Raw genomic sequence first — 26,323 nt, 5'->3', positions numbered from 1 at the left:
TTCACATAATTTCAGTCGAATCGTTCAAGAGATAACTTCACATAATTTCACATAATTTCAGTCAATTCGTTTAAGAGATAACTTCACATAACTTCATGTAATTTCACATAATTTCAGTCAATTCGTTTAAGAGATTACTTCATATAACTTCACATAATTTCTTGCAACTTCACATAATTGCTTGGAACTTAATTGAAATTTACTGGCATTGCCAATTAAGCAGAATCGCTCTTATTTTGCCTAATAATTTGTTCATCTTTATATACTGAATAAGAAAATTAACTTAAATCAAGAGAAAAATTTTTGAACTGCATTCTTGTCCAGACAAGAATTTTTTGACTCAAAAATTTGTTAAAATGAAAAATTCAATGTATTAATTATTGTCAAATAATTAAATATATAATCATAACTTATTATTCCACTTTTTGAACTCTTACTTAAATAGGACGTATTATTATTATTAAAATTAAAAGTAACTGATATAATTAATGGTTCCAAACGGTTGATTAATAAATCCGTAATGAGCTCACTATTTTTTCGCTTAAAATCGCCTCAAATGAATAACCACTAGTCAACGAGCTTTCGTAATATTCAATTTGTATTTCTACAAACAACAGCCCGCTGTCTCCGGTTAATGAATTGGAACAGATAATTGGGGCATTGATTGACTAAAAAATTCTATTAATTAATATCAGTGAATTTATTGGCCAACACTGACCCAGTAAGCTGCTCCAACAAATTATTTTTTATCCAAACAAACCATAAAATTAAATTAATAATACCAAAAACTTACAAATTTTAAATTGGTAAACTCAACTACCGGTATGGCTTGTAACTTGATTAAATTTGACGACCCGTAAATCAAAAAACTCGAATATCAATTAATTCAACTCAAATGTGAAGTAAAAAAGCCTACACGCTTCTATTTATTAGATATTTATTGATGGAGCTGAGAAGGAGATCCCATTTATGATTCTTTTTTACATAATATTGATCTTCTTTTTCTATGGTTTATATCTTGACTCGATAGCTTTGTTAGACTATACTTATATTTATACTGACATGTGTTATTATTATTATTATTTTTTACGTACATGTTTTTATATTGCGTAGCTTTGAGAGAGGGTATCTATGAAGGTAGGGATCAACACCTCTAAGCTTGGAGTTCTCAGCCGGAGATTCGCAGTCGAAGAGTGTCAGGAAGACGATCATCATCATATCATCTTCATCATTTCTTCATCATGTTACTTGTGCTCACGCTTGTACTTTTTTTGTCACACAATACTCTCGGGAGGTATCATGTAAGTGATTTTTATTATTCTTACAATATTTATTTCTTTTTTAACTAATTTATTTAATTGAAGTTATCAAAATAGATTTAATTAATCAATTTTTATCATAAAATGCACATTATTTAATATTTAACAATGTTAATTATTAATTAATAATTAATAATTATTAATTAATAAATTATTATTAAATAATTATTAATAATTAATTAATTAAGTATTAATATCTGTTAAAAATTACCGTAAAAAATTATTTATTAACTTTTAATAGAAGAAATAAATTAATTATTTTAGAAAATTTATAAAAAAAAATATTAATAATTTGTGTCTTAGGATTTAAATAATTATTATAAAGTTTTTTTTATTATTTTTATTCAATCATAAAAAATACAGTTAATAATTTATTTTATTTTAATTTTTTATAAATTGCTTATTGGAATAATTTTGAGCTTAAGTTTAAAGCGAAGAATTATTTGCAGCCGTGCGAAAATAAATTTGATGACTCGAATGTTTATACGAGTGAATTTAATTTCAGTGAACGCTGAGTTATATATTTAGTATTTTGTATTGAGATATATTTTTATTTATATATATATATATATATATATATATATATATATATATATATATATATATATATATATTTATATATATATATATATTTATATATATATATATATATATATATATATATATATATATATTATATATATAAATATATTTATATATATATATATATTTATATATATATATATATATATATATATATATATATATATATATATATATATATATATATATATATATATGTAAGGGTAATATAAGACTCGTTATTGTGTAAGGCTAAGTAGAGTAAGATTTGGAGGGTCAAAGTTTACATGATAAGTAAAACCACACTTATTAATACAGCCAGCATCCGGTAAAAAACCCAAAATATAAATTCTTCTTATCGATTTCTATTCAAACAACTTCTGTTATCGTATCAGTTGAGAGTGTCAATTTTAAAATAATTTTGTTAATAAAATTTAGAAAAAAAAATTATTTTGTACTTATCTTATGCATGTTTTTATTTATCTGCAGGAAAAAACGAGATTTGATCGCTCAGTGGACTTGTTTGATGAATTTCAGAATCTAGATTATCGGCATGAGACACCAGAAGTATTCATTGATTACACTATGGTAAAAATTTTTCTTTTATTTCTTCGATATATTATTAATTATAGTAAAAATAAAAAAAATAAAAATTTTTCTTTCTTCACATTTTAGTCTTCAGTAAATTAACAATAAAAATAATAATTAAAACCATTAATGAATCTATTTCTTGCCGTAGCAAAATTAATTGGTTGCCTTAATTATTAGTTATTTTAATAAAATTACTTAGCTACTTTCACAAGAAAATTTGTTAGATCATTTAACTATTTAATATTACTGCAACAAAATATTTTTTGTTAAGCCAAAAAAAATATTTTTTATGCCGACTTAACATTTTTCTTTTATTTTTTCGGTATATTATTAATTATAGTATTTTTCTTTATTCTCGTTTTACTTAACAATTGTCATTGTTTTGTTATAATAATATCTGTTTGTTGTTACAACTAAATTATTTCATTTACATTATTTGGCAGATTTTTTTATTATAACAGAATTTATTAGTTGCCTTAACAAAATTAATTTGTTGCCTTAATTATTAGTTATTTTGATAAAATTAATTAGCTACATTCACAACAAAGTTTGTTGTTAGATCATCTAACTATTTAATATTACTGCAACAAAATATTTTTTGTTAAACCAAAAAAAAATATTTTTTATCCCAACTTGACAATTTAATTGCTTCAACAAACCGATTTTTTAATTTAGCTAAACTATTTTGTTTAACTAACTAAAAAGTTCTGCAAAATTAACAAAACTGTTTTGTTGTTTTATCATATAAATTACTAATTATAATAATGGTTAAAAAATTTTTTTTATAATTTTCCATAAATTCAATTTATAATAAATTTCTTTTATAAATTTACCATAAATACATTTTATAATAAATTTTTTTATAAATTTACTTTAAAAATACAATTAATAATTTCAGCGCTACGTAGTCTTTAGATGTGTCAAAGAAAACGTGTGCTACTTAGAGAAGATGCGAGATGATTATTGGAAGTCAATATTGACTGGAAAAATCCGTCCAAAAGTTTTGTATCCATCTTCGTCAACATTGACGCTAGTAGAAGTAGGCATTTTTTTCTACATAACTTTTAAAATTACATTTATTAAAAAAATAATTATTTCCAGGCATGGAAATTAGCCGGCGGTAGGGTTGTAAACTTCTGCAACGGAATTCCAATGAAACTGCTTGAAGAAACTCAACCAGTGCCTCAGGATGCGCAGGATCCGTTTTTGAATGAAATCCCTCAAGATGATAACGAAATTTTCCAGAAACGGGTTACGGACGTGGTGATAACTCCGCTTATTGATCGCGCTAAACGAGAGATAATGATGGAGAACCGTGAGAAAATGAACGGGGAGGAGTACGTGAGAGTTCGAAGACACGCTTATCCGGGAAAATTCCGTGGACAAACGCAGTCGCAGTATTTGAATTTTGAAAAGGAAGGCGATAAAGCGGGAAAAGCTGAAGCGGAAGCTACTAATGAATCTTCTCGGGCTGTCGTTAGTGAGTGATTACGCGACGTAAAATCCGAATCTAAATTTATCAAAATTATGTTGATAGTTTTGTGAAAAAAAAAAAAAATTGTAATTTTCCTTTTGGAATAAAAATTATTACTAATACAATGAAATTGGTCTTGAATCATTGAAACAATTGGCATTTACTAACTCCTGGATTTTTTTTAGAGATGTGGAGGGACTTAAAAGTGTTTAATGCAACTAAAACTGTTCATTTCAGGTGGTACCAACGGGATGGGACAAGCTCAAAGTATGACTGCAGGTGGCTCGTGCGAAGACTGCCCGGGTTACCAGAAATTTCCTCCAGTACCGGCAGGTTACACAGGATTGCCTGGAGGAGGTGGAACAGGATTGACTGTTCCAGGAATTTTGCCGGGAATAAATGGTCCAGGTGTTGGTTATCCGGGGACAATTGTTCCGGGAACGACAGGAACTTTCCCGCAAACTGGAGGTGCATTGCCGGGAACGTACCCAGGAGTTAGTTTGCCGGGAACCGGGCAGGGAGTTCCAGGAACTTATCCGGGGGGAGTAGTTCCGCCAGGCGGTCAAATACCTGGAGGATATCCAGGAACCTTTCCAGGTGGCCAACGACCAGGGGTGGGACAACCTGGTAGTCAAGTAGGGACCGGAGGGTATCCAGGTGGTATTGTTCCACCAAGTTCAGGACCTGATGCATATCCTGGTGGTTCTGGAACTTATCCAGGGGGTAGTGTTCCTGGAACTGGTCAACCAGGAACTTATCCTGGAACTATTCCGGGGGTTGGTCAACCAAGAACTTATCCAGGTGGTAGTATTCCAGGGGTTGGTCAGCCAGGAACTTATCCAGGCAGTATTGTTCCAGGAACTGGTCAACCAGGGTCATATCCTGGTAGTGTTCCAGGGGTTGGTCAACCAGGAACTTACCCTGGAGTAGGACAGCCGGGAACTTATCCAGGTGGTAGTGCTCCAGGAAGTGGTCAACCAGGAACCTATCCAGGTGGTATTTCAGGAGTAGGCCAGCCGGGAACTTATCCAGGTGGTAGTGTTCCAGGAACTAGTCAACCAGGCACCTATCCAGGTGGCATGCCAGGAGTAGGCCAGCCGGGAACTTATCCAGGTGGTAGTGTTCCAGGAACTTATCCGGGAGGTACTCTTGGAGTAGGACAACCAGGAACCTATCCTGGTAGTATTCCAGGGGTTGGTCAACCAGGAACTTATCCTGGAGTAGGACAACCACGAACTTATCCAGGTGGTAGTGTTCCAGGAACTTATCCAGGTGGTAGCGTTCCAGGAACTAGTCAATCAGGCACCTATCCAGGTAGTATGCCAGGAGCAGGACAACCAGGGACTTATCCAGGTGGTAATGTTCCAGGAACTGGTCAACCAGGAACTTATCCCGGAGGTACTCCTGGAGTAGGACAACCAGGAACCTATCCTGGTAGTATTCCAGGGGTTGGTCAACCAGGAACTTATCCTGGAGTAGCGCAACCAGGAACTTATCCAGGTGTTAGTGTTCCAGGAACTAGCCAACCAGGAACGTATCCAGGTGGTATACAAGGAATAGGACAGCCGGGAACCTACCCAGGTGGTAGCGTTCCCGGAACTGGTCAACCAGGAACCTATCCGGGAGGTACTCCTGGAGTAGGACAACCAGGAACTTATCCAGGTGGTATGCCAGGAGTAGGACAGCCCGGAACTTACCCAGGTGGTAGCGTTCCAGGTACTTATTCAGGTGGAATTCCGGGGGTTGGACAACCAGGAACATATCCTGGAAGCTTACCAGGATCTGGTACCGGAATTATACCTGGAACTGGACAACCAGGGACTTATCCAGGTGGCAGTACTATAATACCTGGTTCTCAAGGTGGAGTAACTTTACCAGGTGGCCCATATCCAGGAGGTTTAATCCCTCCCGGTGGTATTTACCCGCCAGGGACAACTTATCCCGGTGGAGTAATCCCTCCAAACGGTATCCCAGGAACATATCCAGGAATTTTTCCACCAGGAACTTATCCCGGAACCGTTCCGGGATTCTACCCAGGTGGAGTAGCACCAGGCGCATTAATTCCCGGAGGTTACCCCGGTCAATATCCATCAGGCGTTGTATCTGCAGCAGCAGATGACGCAGATTCACATGCTTCAAGCGAAGTTAAGCAAAACGAAGCCGGAACCCAGGCAAGCGCTTCAGCGGACGGAACTTACGGAACTGGAACCGCCAAGTCTCAGGTCAGCGGTATCTACACAGGCGCTGGTTCGTTCTCGGCTCAAGCAGGAATCAACGACGGCAACAAAGGCGCCCAAACTCAAGTCTCTGGCGGTAAAGAGGGCGCTGTGAGCAGTGCCCAAGGCTTCGGAGGACAAGGTAAAAGCCAAACCCAAGTGCAGCTGGACTCCGACACCGGAGCGACGACCACCGGGTCTCAAAGCAGCGGATTCAACCACGACACCAGTTCCCAAGTTCAAGCTAGCATGAAAGGCGGAATGGCTGATGCTCAAGCCAACGGAGAGGGCAGCACGTCCTCCCAAGCTCAGATTGGGTTTCAACCATACATGGGTTCCGCAGAACTGGACAAAGTCCAGTCAAAGCCATTTAAAGGTGGAGGTACAGCTTCAGCTCAAAGTGGGACTTATCAAGGACAATCCCAGTCACAAATTGAAGGCTCTTTTCAATATGGAATCACTTACACTGGCGCCGCTCAAGCTGGTTCTGGATCTGGTGCTGCTGCATCAAGACGACCCTTCAATTTTACCAACTCAGACTCTAAATTATTCAAGAGTTTCGATAAATTCGAGTCTATCAAGATCTCCAGTGACGGCAAAGATGAACCAACAGCTCAACCTGAACTTGACACGGCCATAACTGGAACCCACACTTTGAAAACTAGTTCCAGCACTAGGAAGACTGTGCTCAGCAGAACACCCACAAGGCAAGAGCCTCAGGAGGCTGGATTGGAAACCGGAGCTGTTGAGTATGATGCTCAGGAAGATGAGGAGTATGAAGATGATGACTATGCTGCTGCTCCGGGAAAAATGGACGCTAAGTTGAGAACCGCCGAGTCGAGGAAAATTCATGACCATCATGGCAAGCATGATGGTCATGGAAAACAAGATTCTTTGAGGCCGAAAGAGGGAGATCTTCTGCAACCGGGGGAGTCGCTTCCAGGATTCACTGTTCCTCAGGGACTCAGAGCTAGAGTCACTTCTGCTTCTGGGGAACGGGCGCCAAGTCAAGCTAGTGGAAAACATCAACCTCAGACAGTTATTCTCGCTCCGAATCCGGATCGCTCTCAAATTGGGAAGTTTAATCTTGATACTAGGGCTTTGAAGCCTGGACATAATCAGAATTATCTTCATGCAACGCATTATGGAAAATATACTAGTAAGTGAATTGAAAATTAGATTATTGGTATACTTAAAAATATATTGCTGAGAAATAAAATTTCTTTTGAAAAAATGAGAAATGTTGTAATAAAAAATGAATTTATTGATAATTTTAAAATAGTACGAGCACCAAGGCAACTTTTGATAAAAAGCTTGATTTTTTTTTTTATATGAAGTTTAAGTATGTCTAAATAAATTCCGAAAATTTGAAAGAGATTTCCTGATTATTTAAGGAGATCCAAGTACCCTCCTAATGTAAAGAATGTCTATAAAAAAATAATACGTATACGGAAAAAACAACATTTAACTGGTTTCCATGTCGGATGGAACCTAGTTCCATCCAACATGGAAACTAGTTAAATGTTGTTTTTTCCGTGTAGAAATACTTTTGTGATGCATCTTAATATTAATTTTTAAATTAATTAATAACATTTTTGAGGAAATTCCCGAAAAATTAACTCACTAAATAATTAGTAACAATTAATTGACTAATAAAAAATATAGCACTCTGAATTACCGGTATACACTTGACAACACAAAAAGAGTGTCCCTAACCTTAAAATTTATTTATGTTTACTGTCTAACTAAAATGACTAAGATCTTCTAGCATTTAAAAAACCGCGGTTACTTATGCGCCGAGTAACTGCGCAAGCGGTGTTGCCAAGTCAAATACAAAACTTTAAAGAACGCAAGTTCCGAGTGATTTTTCATAAAAAATATAAAATATCTCCGTAATACGTTCGAAAACCTACACGGAAAAAAGTAAACTGTAATATTCACTCGGATTCCGGTTAATTTTTATAGTTTCAAACAGTAAAGCGGACATCAGGGTGGCAAAAATATAAATATTACAGAACTTAATGTAAAAAGTATAAAAGCCACAATTTATAATTTAATATCCAAAATAAGTGATTAGTAGCTGTCACTATAGTAAATAACGACTCTTTCATCTTAAAAATTACAGTTTCAAACAGTAAAAATTGCCATTTCAATATATAGTCGATATTATGAGGAGAAGGGGAACTCAGATGAAAGAGAAGGGGGTCTCACTCTGGGAGAGTTTAACATTTCAAACAGTAAAAATTATACTTTTAAAATATACATTTTACCAGTCCAAACAAGTCAATAATTACAGTTTGATTTTTAGCGTTGCGTTGAAAATTTACCATTTTACTTTGTAAATATTGACGTTGCTTATATTAGAAATTTACTAACTTTATTTTATACTTTTTACATATCGTAAGATCATTTTTTAGGTACCAAATGATAAATATCAAAGTCTGAATTCTTAATTATTATACTTAAACATTTTAGACATTTACATAGCGAATATTACTGTTTGAAATAGTATTTTCTTCCATGTAAAGAGTAAATTGTAACGTTTAAATGGTAAATATTATAAAGTGAATAGTAAAATCACGATTTTACTGTTTGAAATGGTAATTTTTAGCAGTTGATCATTACTTATTATAAATCGACCGTTATTTATGAAAGTTTACTTTTTTCCGTGTACTTTTTTATTGTTTTAATCGAAAGCTTATTATTTTCTCAATCAAATTCGATGAAAATAAATTTTTTTTTAAATCGTCAATTGCATTAAATTCTTAACCAAATACACGGCTGGTGGAATCATCATTTGCCTACATGTAAAAATTACAATTTTCACACCTGATTATTTCTTTAAATATCCCGGAAACTTATTGTTTTTTAATTTTTTGATTTTTCAACAAATTAATTTGTTATTATAAAAATTAATTCACTTGTTATAGATCCTGGAAAAACAAGATCGATGACGCCAACACCAGTAAAATCAAACTACTACACGGTAACAAACAGCGTAGCTGGAAATATGGGTGATCCTCGGAGAAAATACGAGCACCGCTACTACACCAAAAGCTCAACTTGCGGCTACTTTACATTCTCCTGCAACATAGTCCACGGTTCCAACGGCAGAACCAAAATCTGCAAGCCAAAGATGCCGACGTACCCCGATGGCACTCCTATGAAATGCTAGTTATTTAAATTAAATTAAATTGCATTTTTTTATCACATATCTAACGCATATTTATAATTTATAACAATTATATACATTATTTTATGTAAACATATTTATATATTTTCTATATCTACAATAAAAAAAAAAAATACCTTCAGTCGTTGTTTTTTTTTAATTTATTTTTTATTTATTTAACAGAGGTACGTGATTAACAATCTTTCTTTCGGATTACTATTATATCACGTGTGCGTTTTTTTAAAGCGACAAGGATTTAATAAAAATAATAGCGATTAAATAGTAATTGTAATCGATAACAGTTACTATCAATATTATTATTAAATACATAAAATATAAGTTAGGTCGTTTAATTATTGCTTCGACCTATCTGTTTTTATGATTGAGTATCACGACAGGAAAATTCGGCTATTTTATTTCAAAACAAAGTTACTAATATTTTTTGTAAATAAGTTTGAATTTTTAGTATCCAATTTAGTGAAAATAAAAAAAAAATAAATATGAGAATTGAGTCATGAAAAACAAAAATAGTGAATAAAAAAAAAAGCAATTATTATAAACTATATTTATAATGAAAAATTTGATTCATGAATAAAAAATGCGTTGGTAAAAAATTATTTTTACAAAATAATATTAGATTGAAAATTAATAAAAAAAAGTTTGGAAAATCCAAAAGTGCACGCCTCATAACGCTCATTTATTTTTTTAAGAAAAAATAAATTGTGTAACTGATAAAAAAAAAGAAAATTATAATTAAGTAATTTCTTAGAGTATTTTTTTTTTTTTTAAATATCAGCGCCCTTTTTTCTTGTTATATGCGCACGCAGTCTAAAAAAATCTAGCTTTATCAAGTGGCGCCATAGTTTTCACGTGACAAATAAGAAAAATTCGTTTGTCTTTGTACGGTTATATCGTAATAAATTTTAATAAAAATTCAATTTAAAAAAAAAAATACGTAAATTAGGCTACTGATATGAAATACGGACCCAGTTCGTCGCATTCATAAACTAATAAAAAAAGTCCGGTCTTGAAATATCAATTTGTTCGGGAGTAATCATTGGTACATCCAAAATGGGGTGACATCCGGACGTCCACGTAAAATTTTTTTCAAAATAGCTACATGGAATGATTTTAGAAAGTAAAAGATGGTTTAATTCAAGTGTTTTCTCCGTGTACATCTACTTATATTATTGTATAAGTGTAATATGGTTGTGATAGAGACTTTTAAAGATCACAAAATTGCTTGACCTTGACGAGTCGAGTATAAAGCACAACCTCACGCGCTTCGCGCTATGAGGCGTGCAAAAAGTTATAAAAATTCATTAATACTGAATATATAAGCAGCTTTAAAAATTTTTCAATCACTGTGTTTTGAAATTATACAGCCGAACTTTTTAATAAACTTTTTTTTTTTCATTATTTTTTAAAAATCTCAATTAAACATTATATTAGTAATTATATAGAAGTAAAGCTCCACTTTTTTGACTGTAAAAAAACTTTAAATTTTCATTAAATTTTACATGAATAACTTTAATTTCAAAATGACTTCCCAAAAAAATTTTTTCTAAAAAAAGTAAACTAGAAAAAAATAGACCTGGGAAAAATTTTAAAATTATGAAAAATTCATATTATTTTCTGCCCTCCGGCCGGAAAGTGGCAACTTTCTGGCCGCTGCGCTAAACAAAGTTGCCACATTCCGGCTACGTCGAGCAGAAAAATAGTATACACACCTTGGCCAGTAAATAAGAAAGCCTCAGATCACATGTTTGTCAACCTCGGCTTCGCCTCGGCCAACAATTACATGTGATCTGAGACTATTCTTATTTTACTGGCCTAGGTATATAATATACTATTTATTAAAATTATAATGATAATAATAATTTATTATTATTATTATTATAACAGATTTGAAATTTCAGAAAATATTCTCAAAATATCTTCAACAAAACGCGCAAAATCATTTTTTCAAAAATTCTTCCTGCCCCCAATCAAGTGAATCTCCACTTCAATACAACCACCTTACATTAAAAAACCTCCAAATTTTCTCCCTCAACTCTATAAACTCTCAGGATGATAAAATATTTACAATTGATCTACAAACCTTGAAAATAAATATAAAAACTAAAACAGTACATTCCTTAGTCGCTAGTGGAATGATAAAAGATAACTCCCACTTGATGGTTCCATGATTCTTGATACCCCGACAAAATATCTCCAAAATAAATATCCCTTGACAAAATATCTTAAATAATTAAATTTTTCAATAAAACAATTCAAAATAATAAATTTAAAAAAAATTATCAAATTTATTTTAACAAAAACTTTAAATATTGGTTATCAGGTAAGCTACCATCAGGACATTTGTCATAATAAAAGTTATCATGAATTAATTATCACAAATACAACAAAACAGGTAATTTGAAAGAAGTTAATTCTACCAGCAGGCGACACATATGTAAAAAATTATTTATTTAAACTTGATTTGATGTGTGTTTAAAAATAAGCTTGTTAACATGTTATGCACTTCTATCATGGATTTTGTGTCTATTTATTCAACATTAGTTGGCTTAGTTGTTTGACACTTGCAATTTTATTCCATTTAAAAAAATAAAATTTTCTCAAAAAACCAATTTATCTAAAAACTAATAATTCACAAATTGTATATATTGATTTATTGGAGGCTTTTTTTCAATTAAAATAAAATTGTAAGTGTCAACAACTAGGCCAGTGTCAATAACTGAATCTTTTACCTTATTAATATTAAAAAAATATATCGACGGTCTAATTAGCAATTGGTCTAACTACTTATTTTTTAAAGGGTGATTTTTTAATATTTTGATATAGCAATAGTCCAATTATAAATTATTTTAATGACCCAAACTAAAATATTATACCTTTATTAGATATTAATGATATTAAATGGTTTTTTAAAGTGATAATAAATATTAAACTAATTGTTTTTTCGTACAAATGGAAGATTCTCTAAAATAGAGTTAGACAATTTGCTAATTAGAACGTCGATATATTTAAATATTTTGTCGCAGTGATATTTAGTCTCGGGGATATTTTGCCGCCGTATCAAGAGACCTGATACCATCTTTATCTCCCACTTCCAATAAAATCTATTCAAACCACCTACTCCCTACTCCGCTGACAAAAATCAGCCTCTAACTCACATTAATCATCCCTCGCCTCATCACTAATTTCCTTAACAACATCAGGCGCGCAAGATTCCGTACTATTTTTAAAATGCTCAATCTGAACATTAGCAGACTCCAATTGCTCAATTAAATTCTCATTATTCCTCTGCAGTTTCCTCACAGTATTCGTAGCAGCATCAACCTCATCCTGAGCAGCAGCGAGCTCCCTCTTAAGTTCCTCAACCCTAGACCTAACGCGTTTTACTTCCGTCTCATACTGCTCGGACCTTCTCAGCGCGTGAGTCAACTCCGTGGTTTTCTCATTGAGAGCTTTCTTGAGCTTAGCATTCGCATGCTTCATATCCAGCAAATCTTGCTGGAGTTGCCGAGTGTCTCCGTCGATCGAAGAACTGTTCCTAGACCTTCTGGAGTCAACCCTGTCCTGAATTTCCCGAAGCTCATTCACTAATTGTTTATTTTCCCGCTCTAGCGAGCTTTTTTCCGTCTCCAGCCGCTCGCGTTTCGCCCACTCGGCAGCGTTTTCCGCCTGGAGTCTCTCTAGTTCTCCTCTTAATTCATTCAGTCGCTGGTCCATGCCCTCGCGGTTGGCAGCTTCGTCAAGCAAGTCAGCCTGAGCTGCCAACAATTCTATCTGGTACTGTTCTTTTAAATCGCTCAGCTCTTTTAAAACATCAGCTCGGCTCTTTTGCAATTCGTCGCATCGGCTGCGAAGCGACATCACTTCTAATCGAAGTTGCTCCAAGCTCTGGCTATTTTTCTCCAGATCATCTTGCTGGAGCCCTAAATTGATCATTAGAGGATCATCACCGTCTTCAGAATTAATTTTGGTATTATCTTCCATCAACTTGGCAATATCACGCTCCAAACTGCTCATCGAGCCCTCTTTATAAAGCTCAACAGCGTGCTTTGGAACTGCGCCCTGGAGAACATACTCCTCAATGTCGCGGTCAGTAGACTCTTGGCAAGAATCGTCACGACAGGGCGGACTTTTTGGGCAGTTGCTCGGGGAAGTTTTGTCACATCGGTCGACATTATTGTACAGCTCCAATAAATCGTCGATCCCGAGTGAGTTTCGCAGTTGCGGGTCTGACTCGATTATATTGACTATCTGCCGGTCGAACTGTCCGGCATGCTTCAGCAAGACCATGTGGAGTTTTTCCATCTCTTTACGCAACCGCTCATTCTGGTGCTCCAGCTCTTGGGACTCGTGCTTGTAACTGTTCGCATCTTTCACGGCTATTTCTAATTTTGTACGGAGTAGTTTGGCTTCTTCGCGAGCTTTGTTGCGCTCGTTACGCACTTTGCTCCATTTTTCACGCCAATTTGCGGTACAGTCTGACCACCATCTCATTGTTTTCTCCATTTGGGCTGCTCGCGCTCTTGCTTCTTCTAATTCTCGCGTTCGGAGCGCCTAGATAATTTTTCTTTAATTATTCATCTATATTATTAAGAGAATGAGAAAAATTTTGTTGCCAGGATAGTTATATGATAAAATCGATTTTTTTAGTAAAATTTAGTGTCATTTGATAATTATTTAGGCTGCATTTGAAAATGCTCTATTTATAAATACATAATTAAGAAATTACCTTGTATCTTGTGAAATATTGACATTTTTAAAAATATAAGCTCATCCCGATGTTACACTCATCGAGACCTTTCATTTGAGTACCCACATCAATTTTTCATATCTTTTATATATTTATATATATGAATATATGAAAAATATATAAAAATGCATGTGGATACTCAAATGAAAGCTCTTGATGAAAGTAACACCAGGATGAGCTTATATCTTTAAAAATGTAAATAATTAAGAAATTACCTTGTATCTTGTGAAATATTGACATTTTTAAAAATATAAGCTCATCCCGATGTTACACTCATCGAGACCTTTCATTTGAGTACCCACATCAATTTTTCATATCTTTTATATATTTATATATATGAATATATGAAAAATATATAAAAATGCATGTGGATACTCAAATGAAAGCTCTTGAAGAGTGTAACATCGGGATGAGCTTATATCTTTAAAAATGTAAATAGTTAAGAAATGACCTTGTATCTTGTGAACTATTGACATTTTTAAAAATATAAGCTCATCCCGATGTTACACTCATCGAGACCTTTCATTTGAGTACCCACATCAATTTTTCATATCTTTTATATATTTATATATATGAATATATGAAAAATATATGAAAATGCATGTGGGTACTCAAATGAAAGCTCTTGATGAATGTAACATCAGGATGTGCTTATATCTTTAAAAATGAAAATAATAAGGAACTGACATTTCTATCTTGTGAAATATTGACATTTTTAAAAATATAAGCTCATCCCGATGTTACACTCATCGAGAGCTTTTATTTGAGTACCCTCATCAATTTTTTATATATTTTGTATATTTATATATATTATAAATATGTATATATGAAAAATATATCAAAAGTGCATGTGGGTACTCAAATGAAATCTCTTGATGAGTGTAACATCGGGATGAGCTTATATCTTTAAAAATGAAAATAATTAAGAACTGACATTGCTATCTTGTGAAATATTGATATTTTTAAAAATATAAGCTCATCCCGATGTTACAGTCATCGAGACCTTTCATTTGAGTACCCACATCAATTTTTTATATATTTTGTATATTTATATATATTATATATATGTATATATGAAAAATATATCACAAATGCATGTGGGTACTCAAATAAAAGCTCTTGATGAGAGTAACATCGAGATCAGCTTATATCTTTTATATTTTTCTTTTAATTTCTACATGTTAATTTTTTTGCAATAATTTATTATTCTCTGAAATTCTTAAAATTATTTAATATCTGCGTAATTAATTTTCAGAGTAATTTCAGTATTAAAAAATAAAAAAAATAAATTATTAACCTCTTTAGTCTCCCATTCACTGTCTCCATAATGAGGTAAACGAGAATTCGTACCAATATCATGGTCTTTTAAATGCCTCCGGGATGACGTTCCACTAGCTGTCGATGATTGAGCCATAGTAACTCACGAAACTAACCTTTAAGTTTATAAAATTTAAATTCATACTCATAGAACTAAATTAATGATAAAAATCCACATATTTGAAAAAATAAATATATTAGACAATTATTTTTAAAACATTACCTGTTGATAAATGAATTTTTTAAATTATTCCACTTGACAACGCGTAATCCTGGATGTCAAAATCTGACGTATGTTTATGATATTCCTTAAAAAATATCATCTGGTTGATTTTTCACTATAAGTAAATTTTATTACTCACAAGATAAATAAATAGGAAAGCGCTGATAATCTTTTTCTATGTACTTCATTGTATTTTATTAAACTCAAGTGAATACTAAAATAACTACTGTTATTGTCAGAACATATATACAGTCGTCCCAGCAAGAGAATGAACCTTAGGTATGTTTGGGATTTTTACCATCTTTTAAATATTTATTCACTGCGCATGCGTTTACAACCAAGGACTCGGAATATGTATTCCTTCGCAAGCGGTATATTTAAATAGTGAAAATTGTCCAAACTAGAAACTTTAAGTTTTATGATAGAGAATATTTATAATAGACAGTATACTTTTTTTCAAATAAATTTAGTATCATTGAAAAAGTCTTGAACTGGAGTTGTGCCTTTTCATGGTTTCATATCATTCTCACCAATACTTAATTTATGATAAGCTTAAGCTGCATTCGAAAATGCTCTATCTCTAGATACATAATTAAGAAATGACCTTGTATCTTGTAAACAATTGACATTTTTAAAGATATAAGCTCATCCCGATGTTGCATTCATCAAGACCTTTCGTTTGAGTACCCACATCAATTTTTCATATATTTATATATATTATATATATTTATATATGAAAAATATATCAAAATATGGATGTGGGTACTCAAATGAAACTTTCGATGAGTGTAACATTGTAATAAACTTATATCTTTAAAATGTTAAAATTTGAAATACATTGTATTTTATCAACTAATGATATTTTTTAAAGATATAAGCTCATCCTGATGTTACACTCATCAAGACCTTTCATTTGAGTACCCACATCAATTTTTTATATATTTATATATATTATATATATTTATATATGAAAAATATATCAAATATGCATGTGGGTACTCAAATGAAAGCTCTCAATGAGTGTAACATTGTAATGAGCTTATATCTTTAAAATAATCAATCGTAAGAACTTACATTGCTATCTTGTCAACTATTGACATTTTTGAGTATATAAGCTCATCCCGACATTACACTCTATTGAGACCTTTAATTTGAGTACCCATATCAATTTTTCATATATTTTGTATATTTATATATACTATATATAAGTATTAGAGTGGTCCAAAAAAAACATTTTTATTTTTTTTTTCAAGTGCTGCTGTCTCAAAAACTTTTCTTAGGTATGAAAAAAATTCTCTCCAAAGCGCAGCTTGATATCTCAATTCCTAATGAAGCTCAATGAATTGTTATTTTCCCATTTAAATAACACGTAAAAAAATTTTATTTACGTTTTCATCCGGTAAAACTACGAAAAAAATTTTTTTTTGTATTTTTCGTCAATTATCCTTCTAGGAAATTTAATTCTCTAGAAAAAGTACTGAAGTAGTTTTTCGTAATCTTAACTGAAGTAAAAGTTATTAAGCTTTAAATACTCGCAATAAAAAGAAAATTCAATCAGATATGATTTTAGAATCCATGTTGTATCACATTTTCTGTTTCAAAGTATTTGATTATGTAATTTATATTTTTTCTTAAAAACATGGTATCCAGACTGCTCTCGGTGATTGAGGCTGGACCAGTGACTACAAATAATACTTTACTGTGTCGGTTTGTGTCTTTGGACCACATGTAAAACGCACTGCAGGAGATTACCAGACTTTGTAAATACTCTAACCACTGCTTAAAAATTTTAACTAGATAATTTACTTTTTAGCACTCTCTTGCGGCCTACATGAAGATATATAGTAAATTAAATTTTTGTTGACAATCAGTTTTTACCTAACCTAGCTGCATTTTAATAATTATGTCTTATAAGTCATATAAACTAAAATAAGAAAAAACCAAAAAATTAAATCAGTCTTAAAGATTATATTGGTTGTAAGTTTATTAGCAATTTCTTTATAGTTAAGCTTGTCTATTTAAATATGTGATGACTCCTGAGATTAGGCAGTTTTACGCACGAACTCTACCTGTTTATTTATCATTTTTTTTTTTTAATGATTGAATTCAAAAATAAAAGAATCAATTCACGAAGACTTCTATTTACGTACTCCTGCAAAGTTTCATGATTTTTCATTCGGTCAAAAAATGTCCCAGCATCATGTTCAAAATTTAAATATTCACCTGTCCTACCTGTCCTACATGTTCTTAAATAAAAAAATTTACTTCAGTATACATCCGGAAGTACTAGCTTGCCCTCGATTCAGATTCCGTAATGAAATTCAAGTTCAATTTTGAAAAATCACTGCTCATAGGAAAAAATATCTAAATTGTAATGAGAGAAATTATTCATAATTCACAGTTAATACTTCATCTAAAGACACGTGTTAATTATATTAGAAACAGTCTAATTTGATAAATTTTGAAATCATTACATACAGTTACCAAAAAATTTTTCGAAAAGTTGCTTTGAAACTATCTTCGTTTAAATTTTCTTTTGTGCGAGTATTTAAAGCTCAAAAACTTTTTACTCGTTAAGATTACGAAGAAACTACCTCAGTACTTTTTTGTAGAAAATTAAATTTCCTACAAGAATAATTGACGAAAAATACAAAAAAAAATGTATTTCATAGTTTTACCGAATGAAAACGTAAATAAAATTTTTTTACGTATTATTTAAATGGGAAAATAAAAATTCATTGAGCTTCATGAAGAATTGAGATATCAAGCTGCGCTTTGGAGAGAATTTTTTTTTATACCTTAGAGAAGCTTTTAAGATGATAGGCAAAAATCTATTTTTTTTTGGACCACTCTAATATGTATGTATGAAAAATATATTAAAAATGCATGTGGGTACTCAAATGAAAGCACTTGTTGAGTGTAACATCGGGATGAGCTTATATCTTTAAAAATGTCAATAATTAAAAAGTGACTACCTATAACCGTACTACCTTAAGGTGGCTATCAGTGTATTATATTACCGATAGTCGGTGGGGTTGAAACGAAAATTATCCAACAATAATCAAGTAGTTTTCATGACAATCCCCCCAAGTCATAAATTATAGTTTAACTACTTATAATCATAATGATTAAATATTGAAACGTTATTTGTGTACGTCGGATATATGAAGACTATGAAGAGTGTGTCATGTCTCATAGCTGGACAAAGTACAGGAATAGAAGTACAGGATTGCGGAAAGAACCTGTTTGATAATTACACGCGAATGATGCGTTGACTATTGACCCAATAGGCAGCCGGTTGGTGGGAGAAAAGCGGGATTTCAATGTAAGTGCTATGCTACTATACGGTACACTTTCTGTACTGGTGTACATGAACTACATCACGCGGCATAACAGTTAACTCTAAAGTCTTTAACTTTAGTTTTAGTTTATCATTCAAGCTCAGTACTTTAACAACTAATCTGTTATTTACTAATTGCAAAGTGCAGTTATTGTTCATCAAATCTGCAACTTTGATAAATTCGGCCAATAGTTTAAATAATTTAAATATCAAAAATGGTGTGTGCGTGTACTATGACAATAATTGCAATTCTTTATATTTTATTCGATGTTAATTATTTTTTGAGAATAGCTTTTACAATCGGTTGGGGCAGACTTTTTCAAAAAAAGAAGAAAGTTTTTGAAAAAACTACTATTTATGGTAAAATTTTCTCTTTTTTCTTATCTTTTACTATTAATTAATTTTATTTATTCATAAATTTAATTACAAATGTTCACGGAAATTATCGATGAAAAATTATTCAACAAATATCATTTTTGCAATATTTATTTGAGTTAATTTTTACTAAAAATAAACTGAAGAAAAATAAAAAAATGCAAATTTTCAACTTAAGAAAAATACTTTTTATTTATTTTCAGCAATTAAGAGTAAAAAATTACATTTATATAAAAAAAAATCAAATTTAAATTCCTTTTAAATTTTGCGTATGAATTTTTGAAATTTTTTACACAATAAAAATTACTATCGGACAGAATAATGAAAAAAAAAAAAATATTGTCTCATTAAACTTTTAACAACGACTATAAGTATTTCCGTTTATTCAAAATAAATCAATCGGTCAAATGTCAAGACTCGTATAAATAAATTTATTTAATTTTTGCTCTCTAAACATTCATTAATTTTTAATTATCATTGTTAAGTTGCAGACAAGAATGAAATGAGCTTATTAAAAAATAAATAAATAAATAAATAAAAATAAATGTCTAGCTTACGCGGCACCTGTTCTGTTGTTGAACTGTTAAATTTTATTTCTAACGGTCAGAGTTAAGATAACGCCGTCTGTAGTGTTTGTATTTTAGTTGTTAGTCATCATAATTACGACTGTTTCATGGTACATTGTGATAAGATAAACAAACATAAGTTTGATACTATTTTACTGATCCTATAAGTAAATAATTTAACTTGTCACTTTGAATAATTATTTGAATAAAATGATATTAATATGAAAAATCATTTAAAATTATCAATGAGTAAAAAATTATGATTATATTATTGAAATTATTTTATTTTATTTATTTATTCATTTGTTTTCAATTAAAAATCTATTTAATTCATAATTTTATTTAGCGTCATTGAAAAGGTCTCGACTTGAACTTGTGCCTTTTCAAGGTTTCATTTCATTTTCACTGATAGTCAATTTATTATGATAATTATTTAGGCTGCATTTGAAAATACTCTATTTCTAAATACATAATTAAGAAATGATCTTGTATCTTGTGAACTATTGACATTTTTAAAGATATAAGCTCACCCCGACATTAAACTCATCGAGACCTTTCATTTGAGTACCCACATCAACTTTTCATATATTAATATATATTGTATATATTTATATATGAAAAATATATCAAAAATGCATGTGGGTACTCAAATGAAAGCTCTTGACAAGTATAACATCGGGATGAGCTTATATCTTTAAAAATGTCAATAATTAAGAACTGACATTGCTATCTTGTCAACTAATGATATTTTTAAAGATATAAGGTCACCCCAACATTACAATCATTGAGCCCTTTCATTTGAGTACCCACATCAATTTTTCACATATTTGAATATATTATATATTTATATATATTTATATATGAAAAATATATCAAAAATGCATGTGGGTACTCAAATGAATGCTCTTGATGAGTATAACATCGTGATGAGCTTATATATTTAAAAATGTCAATAGTCAAGAAAGTACAGTGCAATTTAACAAAAATTAATCAATTAATAATTAATAAAAATAAAGATTTGTAATTAAAAAAAAAATTATTGATAAATTCAAACCTTTAAAATTTTTTAAAAACATTTTTTATAAAATATTGACATGACTCTAATAATAAATAAATTTTCAGGCATTTGTACATCCCAAGACGTGGATATATTTTTAAAGCACATGAACAACGCCCGATACCTCCGCGAGCTGGATTTCGCGCGATTCCACTACTACGATAGATCGGGAATCTACGGGGAAGTGAGTCGCAGAGGTGGAGGCGCAGTTCAAGGTGCATCATCGACTCGTTATCGACGAGCGCTGCCTATTTTTACACCTTACAAAGTGACCACGCAGTTGATTTACTGGGACGAGAAAAACTTTTACCTCGAACACGAGTTCATCAGTCTGTCAGACAATTTCGTCCGCGCAGTCGTCCTCAGCAAGCAGACGGTCACCGGGTTAAAGGTCCCCGTGTCGGAGGTGATCGCTAAGGTCGAGCCCTCTGCCCAGAGGCCGGAGATGTCCAACGAGCTCAAGTTGTGGCTCGACTCCATGGAAGAATCCTCACAAAAATTGAGGAAACGCAGCTAAACTAATTTTCAAATTTATTTTTTTATTTTTAATATATTTTTTCAATATTTCTTATTTATAATTATTATTTTATTGTCTTAGGTGATTGAAAAGGCTGTTGATATTTACTTAATAGCTTAATTTTCTATATATTATTGTAACTAAATTTTATAAACAATTTTATTTATTTCTTATCATCCGAACAATGATACTGCAATGAACAGATAAAGAATTTATTTAAAATATTAATTTATTTAAGAAATAAATTAATACAAAAAAAATATTTTTTAAAAATTACGTTCATAGTTTTGTAAATTTTTCATACTTATGTGGAATTTTTTGATTATTTTTTTTTGTTAAAATTTACTTATAAAAAAAGTGAAATAAAAATTTATAATGTCTATTACTTTTTGTACCATATCAGAGTAATGAATTTTCACCAAAATAAAGAAAAAAAACACTCTGCATCCGGAGTAAATTTGACGTTCTTTTTTTCAGCGGAGTAAATATTAATTTTCATCCACTCCGTAAATTTTCCATATCGTATTATTCTAATTTTTTAACAATAATTATAGTAATAGTACACGGAAAAAAGTAAACTATAATATTCACTCGGATTCCGGTTAATTTTTATAGTTTCAAACAGTAAAGCGGACATCGGGGTTGCAAAAATATAAATATTACAGAACTTAATTTAGAAAGTATAAAAGCCACAATTTATAATTTAATATCCAAAATAAGTGATTAGTAGCTGTCACTATAGTAAATAACGACTCTTTCATCTTAAAAAATTACAGTTTCAAACAGTAAAAATTGCCATTTCAATATATAGTCCATATTATGAGGAGAAGGGGAACTCAGATGAAAGAGAAGGGGGTCTCACTCTGGGAGAATTTAACATTTGAAACAGTAAAAATTATACTTTTAAAATATACATTTTACCAGTCCAAACAAGTCAATAATTACAGTTTGATTTTTAGCGTTGCGTTTAAAATGAACCATTTTACTTTGTAAATATTGACGTTGCTTGTATTAGAAATTTACTAACTTTATTTTATACTTTTTACATATCATAAGATCATTTTTCAGGTACGAAATAAATATCAAAGTCTGAATTCTTAATTGTTATACTTTAACATTTTAGACATTTACATAGCGAATATTACTGTTTGAAATAGTATTTTCTTCCATTTAAAGAGTAAATTGTAACGTTTAAATGGTAAATATTATAAAGTGAATAGTAAAATCACGATTTTACTGTTTGAAATGGTAATTTTTAGCAGTTGATCATTACTTATTATAAATCGACTGTTATTTATTACAGTTTACTTTTTCCCGTGTACCCAACAAATTAATTATGGACTTTAACTCCTTTACATACCTTTGAATGATGTTTGACGATCATAAAAATAACTCCATCTCTTTTCACCTTTGGACAGTGCTGATAAAATTTTATTAATTAATAACAAACTTACGTTAGTAGTGAAATACAAAAAACTTGATTTTGTTGTTTTTAAATTTAAGTTAATATTTTTTTTTGAATTTTGTTTTAATTTATTATTAGTCATTAGCTTATGCATCTTTTAAAGAATTTTTTTTAATACAGCCTTGAATAGTTTAATCTGCCAATTTCCGCATAGGGACATTTAAAAAATGATATATGGACATACTAGATTATATCAAGCCATATAAAATAATTTTATTCAATAGCTTAATGATTTTTAATTATAAAAAATTATTTGACGACTCTAAATACTTATGTTACGTCGAAAACGCAACTAAAATTTAATTATTTTTATCCTAGCCGTTAGGCTAATAGAGAAGGATCTGAAGCTTATGGGAGGAGGTTGAAATTATAATATAAGAAAAATGAATTCAATTTAATAAATATATTCAAAAATTATAATACAAAGATTTGAGTTATTAAAACAAACATAAAAATCTTAATTAAGGACTTACTTAAATATCATTGTTACCGTTTCTTTACATAATTTAAATTTACTTCACTAACAATTTCTTTTTGAATCTGACGCGTGGTTTCATTGAAACTTACAAAAACTTTTTCGATGTTAACACTAGGACGTCAGGACAACGAGAGAGATACGACGACAGTTTTCCGAGTCTGAGAGTTTGGGTGGGTCCAATAGTTGAAATAGTAGGGGAAATATGTGCCTAATTAGCTCTCTAGTTTTGGGACTTCCACCCTCTCTCCAAATATTCCGGAAAACTAGCTGTGCATCGACTACCTTGTGTGTTACCTCTTACTATAGTATATTCTTACCTTACCTGTGCAATATATGTATTTTAATTGAATCTATGGAATTTTAAATCTTAATTTATAAGTTTACGATATAGTTTATTTCAAATCATTCTAACTCAAGGGCCTTAAAAGCGTATTCTTATTATAATTGGCCTTGTTTAAATCTCAGTGTTTAAATTTTATTAACTAAATTCTATTATCTAAATCATATTAATAAATCTAAATTTTAGTATACCAAAAAATTAAAAAATCTCAATATTTAAATATTCATAACTATAAACCAAAACTTATATCCAAATATTACAATTAATTATTCGACTGAATATTTTAATGTAGCCTCTTATCTATTTATATTTTGTATTTTATATAATTTTAAGTAACTTTGTAAATAATCTAATGTATACTTATATTCATACACATTTCAAATATAATTTAAATACCTTGCCATTCGGCCTGTGCCTTGGCATTTATCATAAATAAATCAATAAATAAATAAAATTCTTATATTCATCTATGTGTTTGTGTATACGTAAGCGCATTTACGCATAGACAAAGACATACATGCGTATACTGTTTAACATTAAAATTATTTTTCTGCCCTCCAGGCGGAAAGTGGCAACTTTCGGCCCGCTGCGCTAAACGAAATTGCCGCTTTCCGCCTCTGTCGAGGAGAAATAGTATATTACACCTAAGGAAGTAAAGTAAGAAATGTCTCAGATCACATGTAATGTGGCCGAGGCGAAAGCCGAGGTCAACAAACATGTGATCTGAGGCTTCTTTACTTCCCGAGGAGTGTATACTATTTTGCCCTCCGGGCGGAGAGAGGTGGCAACTTTCGTCCCGCTGCGCTAAACTAAGTTGCCGCTTTCCGCCTTCGTCGAGCAAAAATAGTATACACTCCTCGGGAAGTAAAGAAAGCCTCAGATCACATGTTTGTTGACCTCGGCTTCGCCTCGGCCAACAATTACATGTGATCTGAGACATTTCTTACTTTACTAGGTAATATACTATTTTGTCCGACGAAGGCGGAAAGCGGCAACTTAGTTTAGCGCTGCGCTAAGCGAAGTTGCCGCTTCCTGCTTTCGTCGAGCAAAAATAGTATATTACACACCTAGGGAAGTAAAGTAAGAAATGTCTCAGATCACATGTAATTGTTGGCCGAGGCGAAGCCGAGGTCAACAAACATGTGATCTGAGGCTTTCTTATTTACTTCCCGAGGAGTGTATACTATTTTTTTGTCCGACGAAGGCGGAAAGCGGCAACTTAGTTTAGCGCAGCGGGACGAAAGTTGCCACTTTCCGCCCGGAGGGCAAAAAAATAGTATTCTCACCACGGGCAGGAAATAAGAAAGCCTCAGATCACATGTAATCTGAGACTCATTACATGTAATCTGAGACATTTCTTATTTTCCTGCCCTAGGTAAGAAATATACTATTTCTTACTACGCCGGTCGAAAGTACGGGGTTCCCGCTGCGATTTCACGGCAGAAAGACCCACTTTGATGCCATGGTCGAGTCGCGCATGCGCTCTACGACGGGGAGCCGAAATAATGTATTCATGCACTGACAACGAGACTCGAGGCGGCAAAAAGTCCGAAAGTCGGTAGTCGCACTCACTCTATAACTTATGTCTATAAGCCTAACCTTACTTGTGATTGTTATGAATGTATCTGTCTTGTATGAAAATTAAGTTAACCAACACTCAACAATTTTTGATTTTTTTATTAATTAAAAATTAGAACTAAAAAACTATTTTTAAAAAATTCCACGTATAATTTTTAAAATTTTTTACATGTGAAAATTTTTGTTTTAATTTTTAAAAAATTATTTATCAATAAAATAAATTATAAAAAGTTTCAAATGTCGGCTAATTTAATTTTCATCTGTCTTGTTATGTGTTAATGATTTTAGGTTGAAACTAAGTCAATTATAGAAAATAAATATTTATTTTAATGAAATGAGACTTGTTTAATAGTTAATTTAACTGGTCTGGTAATTTACCAAAAGAAACGAGAAATATTTTTTATTCTGATAGATATTCTCAAATAAATAAATTCATTATTGAACAAATAATTATTTGAAAAAATACACAAACAGATTTTTTTCTTAATTTTTTTTTCTATGCATTTTACGATTATTATTTCATTTTTCTATTTTTTTTTTTATTCTTAAAATCAGAGTTGATTTATAATATATTTATAACTTTAGGTTTAATTAATTAAATTAAAATCTTTTCTCAAAAGAAAGTAGTAATATAATAGATTATAAATTAGTATCTTTATTGACAGGTGTATTTGATGCCTGCCCCGACCAGCAGCACTCGCTTCGCTCGTGCCGCAAATGTCGGGGGCAGGCATCAATTTTTTTCAACGCAATTTTTTGCGTACTTTCGACCGGATAGCAAGAAAACTAGTATACACTACATGGCCAGAAATTTGAGAGCCCTGAACTGCGCGCCATGATGCCCGAGGCGAAGCCGAGTAGTGTAATATTATACTAGTGTAATATTATAGTGTAATAATATACTATATTTAAAACGTACGAATTAATATGTATTTCAATTTTGTATATCTTATGTATTTGAAGTTA

The 26,323-nt window shown here is 31.4% G+C and overlaps 3 protein-coding genes and 2 long non-coding RNA genes across 8 annotated transcripts in view; 2 read left to right on the top strand and 3 right to left on the bottom strand.

The window, feature by feature from the left end:
- Positions 1 to 1,126: 1,126 nt before the first annotated feature.
- LOC123266793 (glutenin, high molecular weight subunit DX5-like) lies at positions 1,127 to 9,378 on the top strand. 3 transcript variants are annotated; one of them, XM_044731208.1, is made up of 9 exons: positions 1,127 to 1,301; positions 2,370 to 2,468; positions 3,370 to 3,510; positions 3,573 to 3,951; positions 4,183 to 4,719; positions 4,843 to 5,319; positions 5,359 to 5,445; positions 5,608 to 7,320; positions 9,092 to 9,378. In XM_044731208.1, the coding sequence occupies exons 1-9, from the start codon at positions 1,242 to 1,244 to the stop codon at positions 9,334 to 9,336; spliced, it is 3,738 nt and encodes a 1,245-aa protein (XP_044587143.1). In that variant the 5' UTR covers positions 1,127 to 1,241; the 3' UTR covers positions 9,337 to 9,378. The 3 variants fall into 3 exon arrangements, with proteins under 3 accessions (XP_044587143.1, XP_044587145.1, XP_044587146.1); XM_044731210.1 differs by having other exon boundaries at positions 1,128 to 1,301; positions 4,183 to 4,746; positions 4,978 to 5,319; XM_044731211.1 differs by lacking the exon at positions 5,359 to 5,445 and having other exon boundaries at positions 1,129 to 1,301; positions 4,843 to 5,058; positions 5,527 to 7,320.
- Positions 5,317 to 5,666, bottom strand: LOC123266794. The gene is made up of 3 exons (XR_006509862.1): positions 5,600 to 5,666; positions 5,480 to 5,518; positions 5,317 to 5,371 (listed from the first exon to the last, which is right to left on the bottom strand). It is a non-coding gene; the product is annotated as an uncharacterized LOC123266794 (long non-coding RNA).
- Positions 9,379 to 12,446: 3,068 nt separating the features above from the next.
- LOC123267138 (coiled-coil domain-containing protein 102A) lies at positions 12,447 to 15,940 on the bottom strand. 2 transcript variants are annotated; one of them, XM_044731663.1, is made up of 4 exons: positions 15,825 to 15,937; positions 15,642 to 15,726; positions 15,399 to 15,534; positions 12,447 to 13,905 (listed from the first exon to the last, which is right to left on the bottom strand). In XM_044731663.1, exons 3-4 carry the CDS (start codon positions 15,513 to 15,515, stop codon positions 12,511 to 12,513), a joined length of 1,512 nt encoding a protein of 503 aa, XP_044587598.1. In that variant the 5' UTR covers positions 15,516 to 15,534; positions 15,642 to 15,726; positions 15,825 to 15,937; the 3' UTR covers positions 12,447 to 12,510. The 2 variants fall into 2 exon arrangements, with proteins under 2 accessions (XP_044587598.1, XP_044587597.1); XM_044731662.1 differs by having other exon boundaries at positions 15,642 to 15,940.
- Positions 15,941 to 18,871: 2,931 nt separating this feature from the next.
- LOC123267241 (protein THEM6) lies at positions 18,872 to 21,659 on the top strand. Its single transcript, XM_044731796.1, has 2 exons — positions 18,872 to 19,341; positions 21,045 to 21,659. The coding sequence occupies exons 1-2, from the start codon at positions 19,197 to 19,199 to the stop codon at positions 21,494 to 21,496; spliced, it is 597 nt and encodes a 198-aa protein (XP_044587731.1). The 5' UTR covers positions 18,872 to 19,196; the 3' UTR covers positions 21,497 to 21,659.
- Positions 21,660 to 22,853: 1,194 nt separating this feature from the next.
- LOC123267302 overlaps positions 22,854 to 26,323 on the bottom strand; it is a 142,568-nt gene continuing 139,098 nt past the window's right edge. Inside the window, exon 4 of the long non-coding RNA XR_006510004.1 lies at positions 22,854 to 22,916. This is a non-coding gene — a long non-coding RNA (uncharacterized LOC123267302). The remainder of the gene's footprint in view (positions 22,917 to 26,323) is intronic.

The sequence above is a fragment of the Cotesia glomerata genome, linkage group LG6 (assembly GCF_020080835.1).
Source record: "Cotesia glomerata isolate CgM1 linkage group LG6, MPM_Cglom_v2.3, whole genome shotgun sequence".
NCBI lineage: Eukaryota > Metazoa > Arthropoda > Insecta > Hymenoptera > Braconidae > Cotesia > Cotesia glomerata.
Note: the sequence above shows the minus strand (reverse complement) of the source record. Positions and strands in the feature narration are given on the sequence as shown.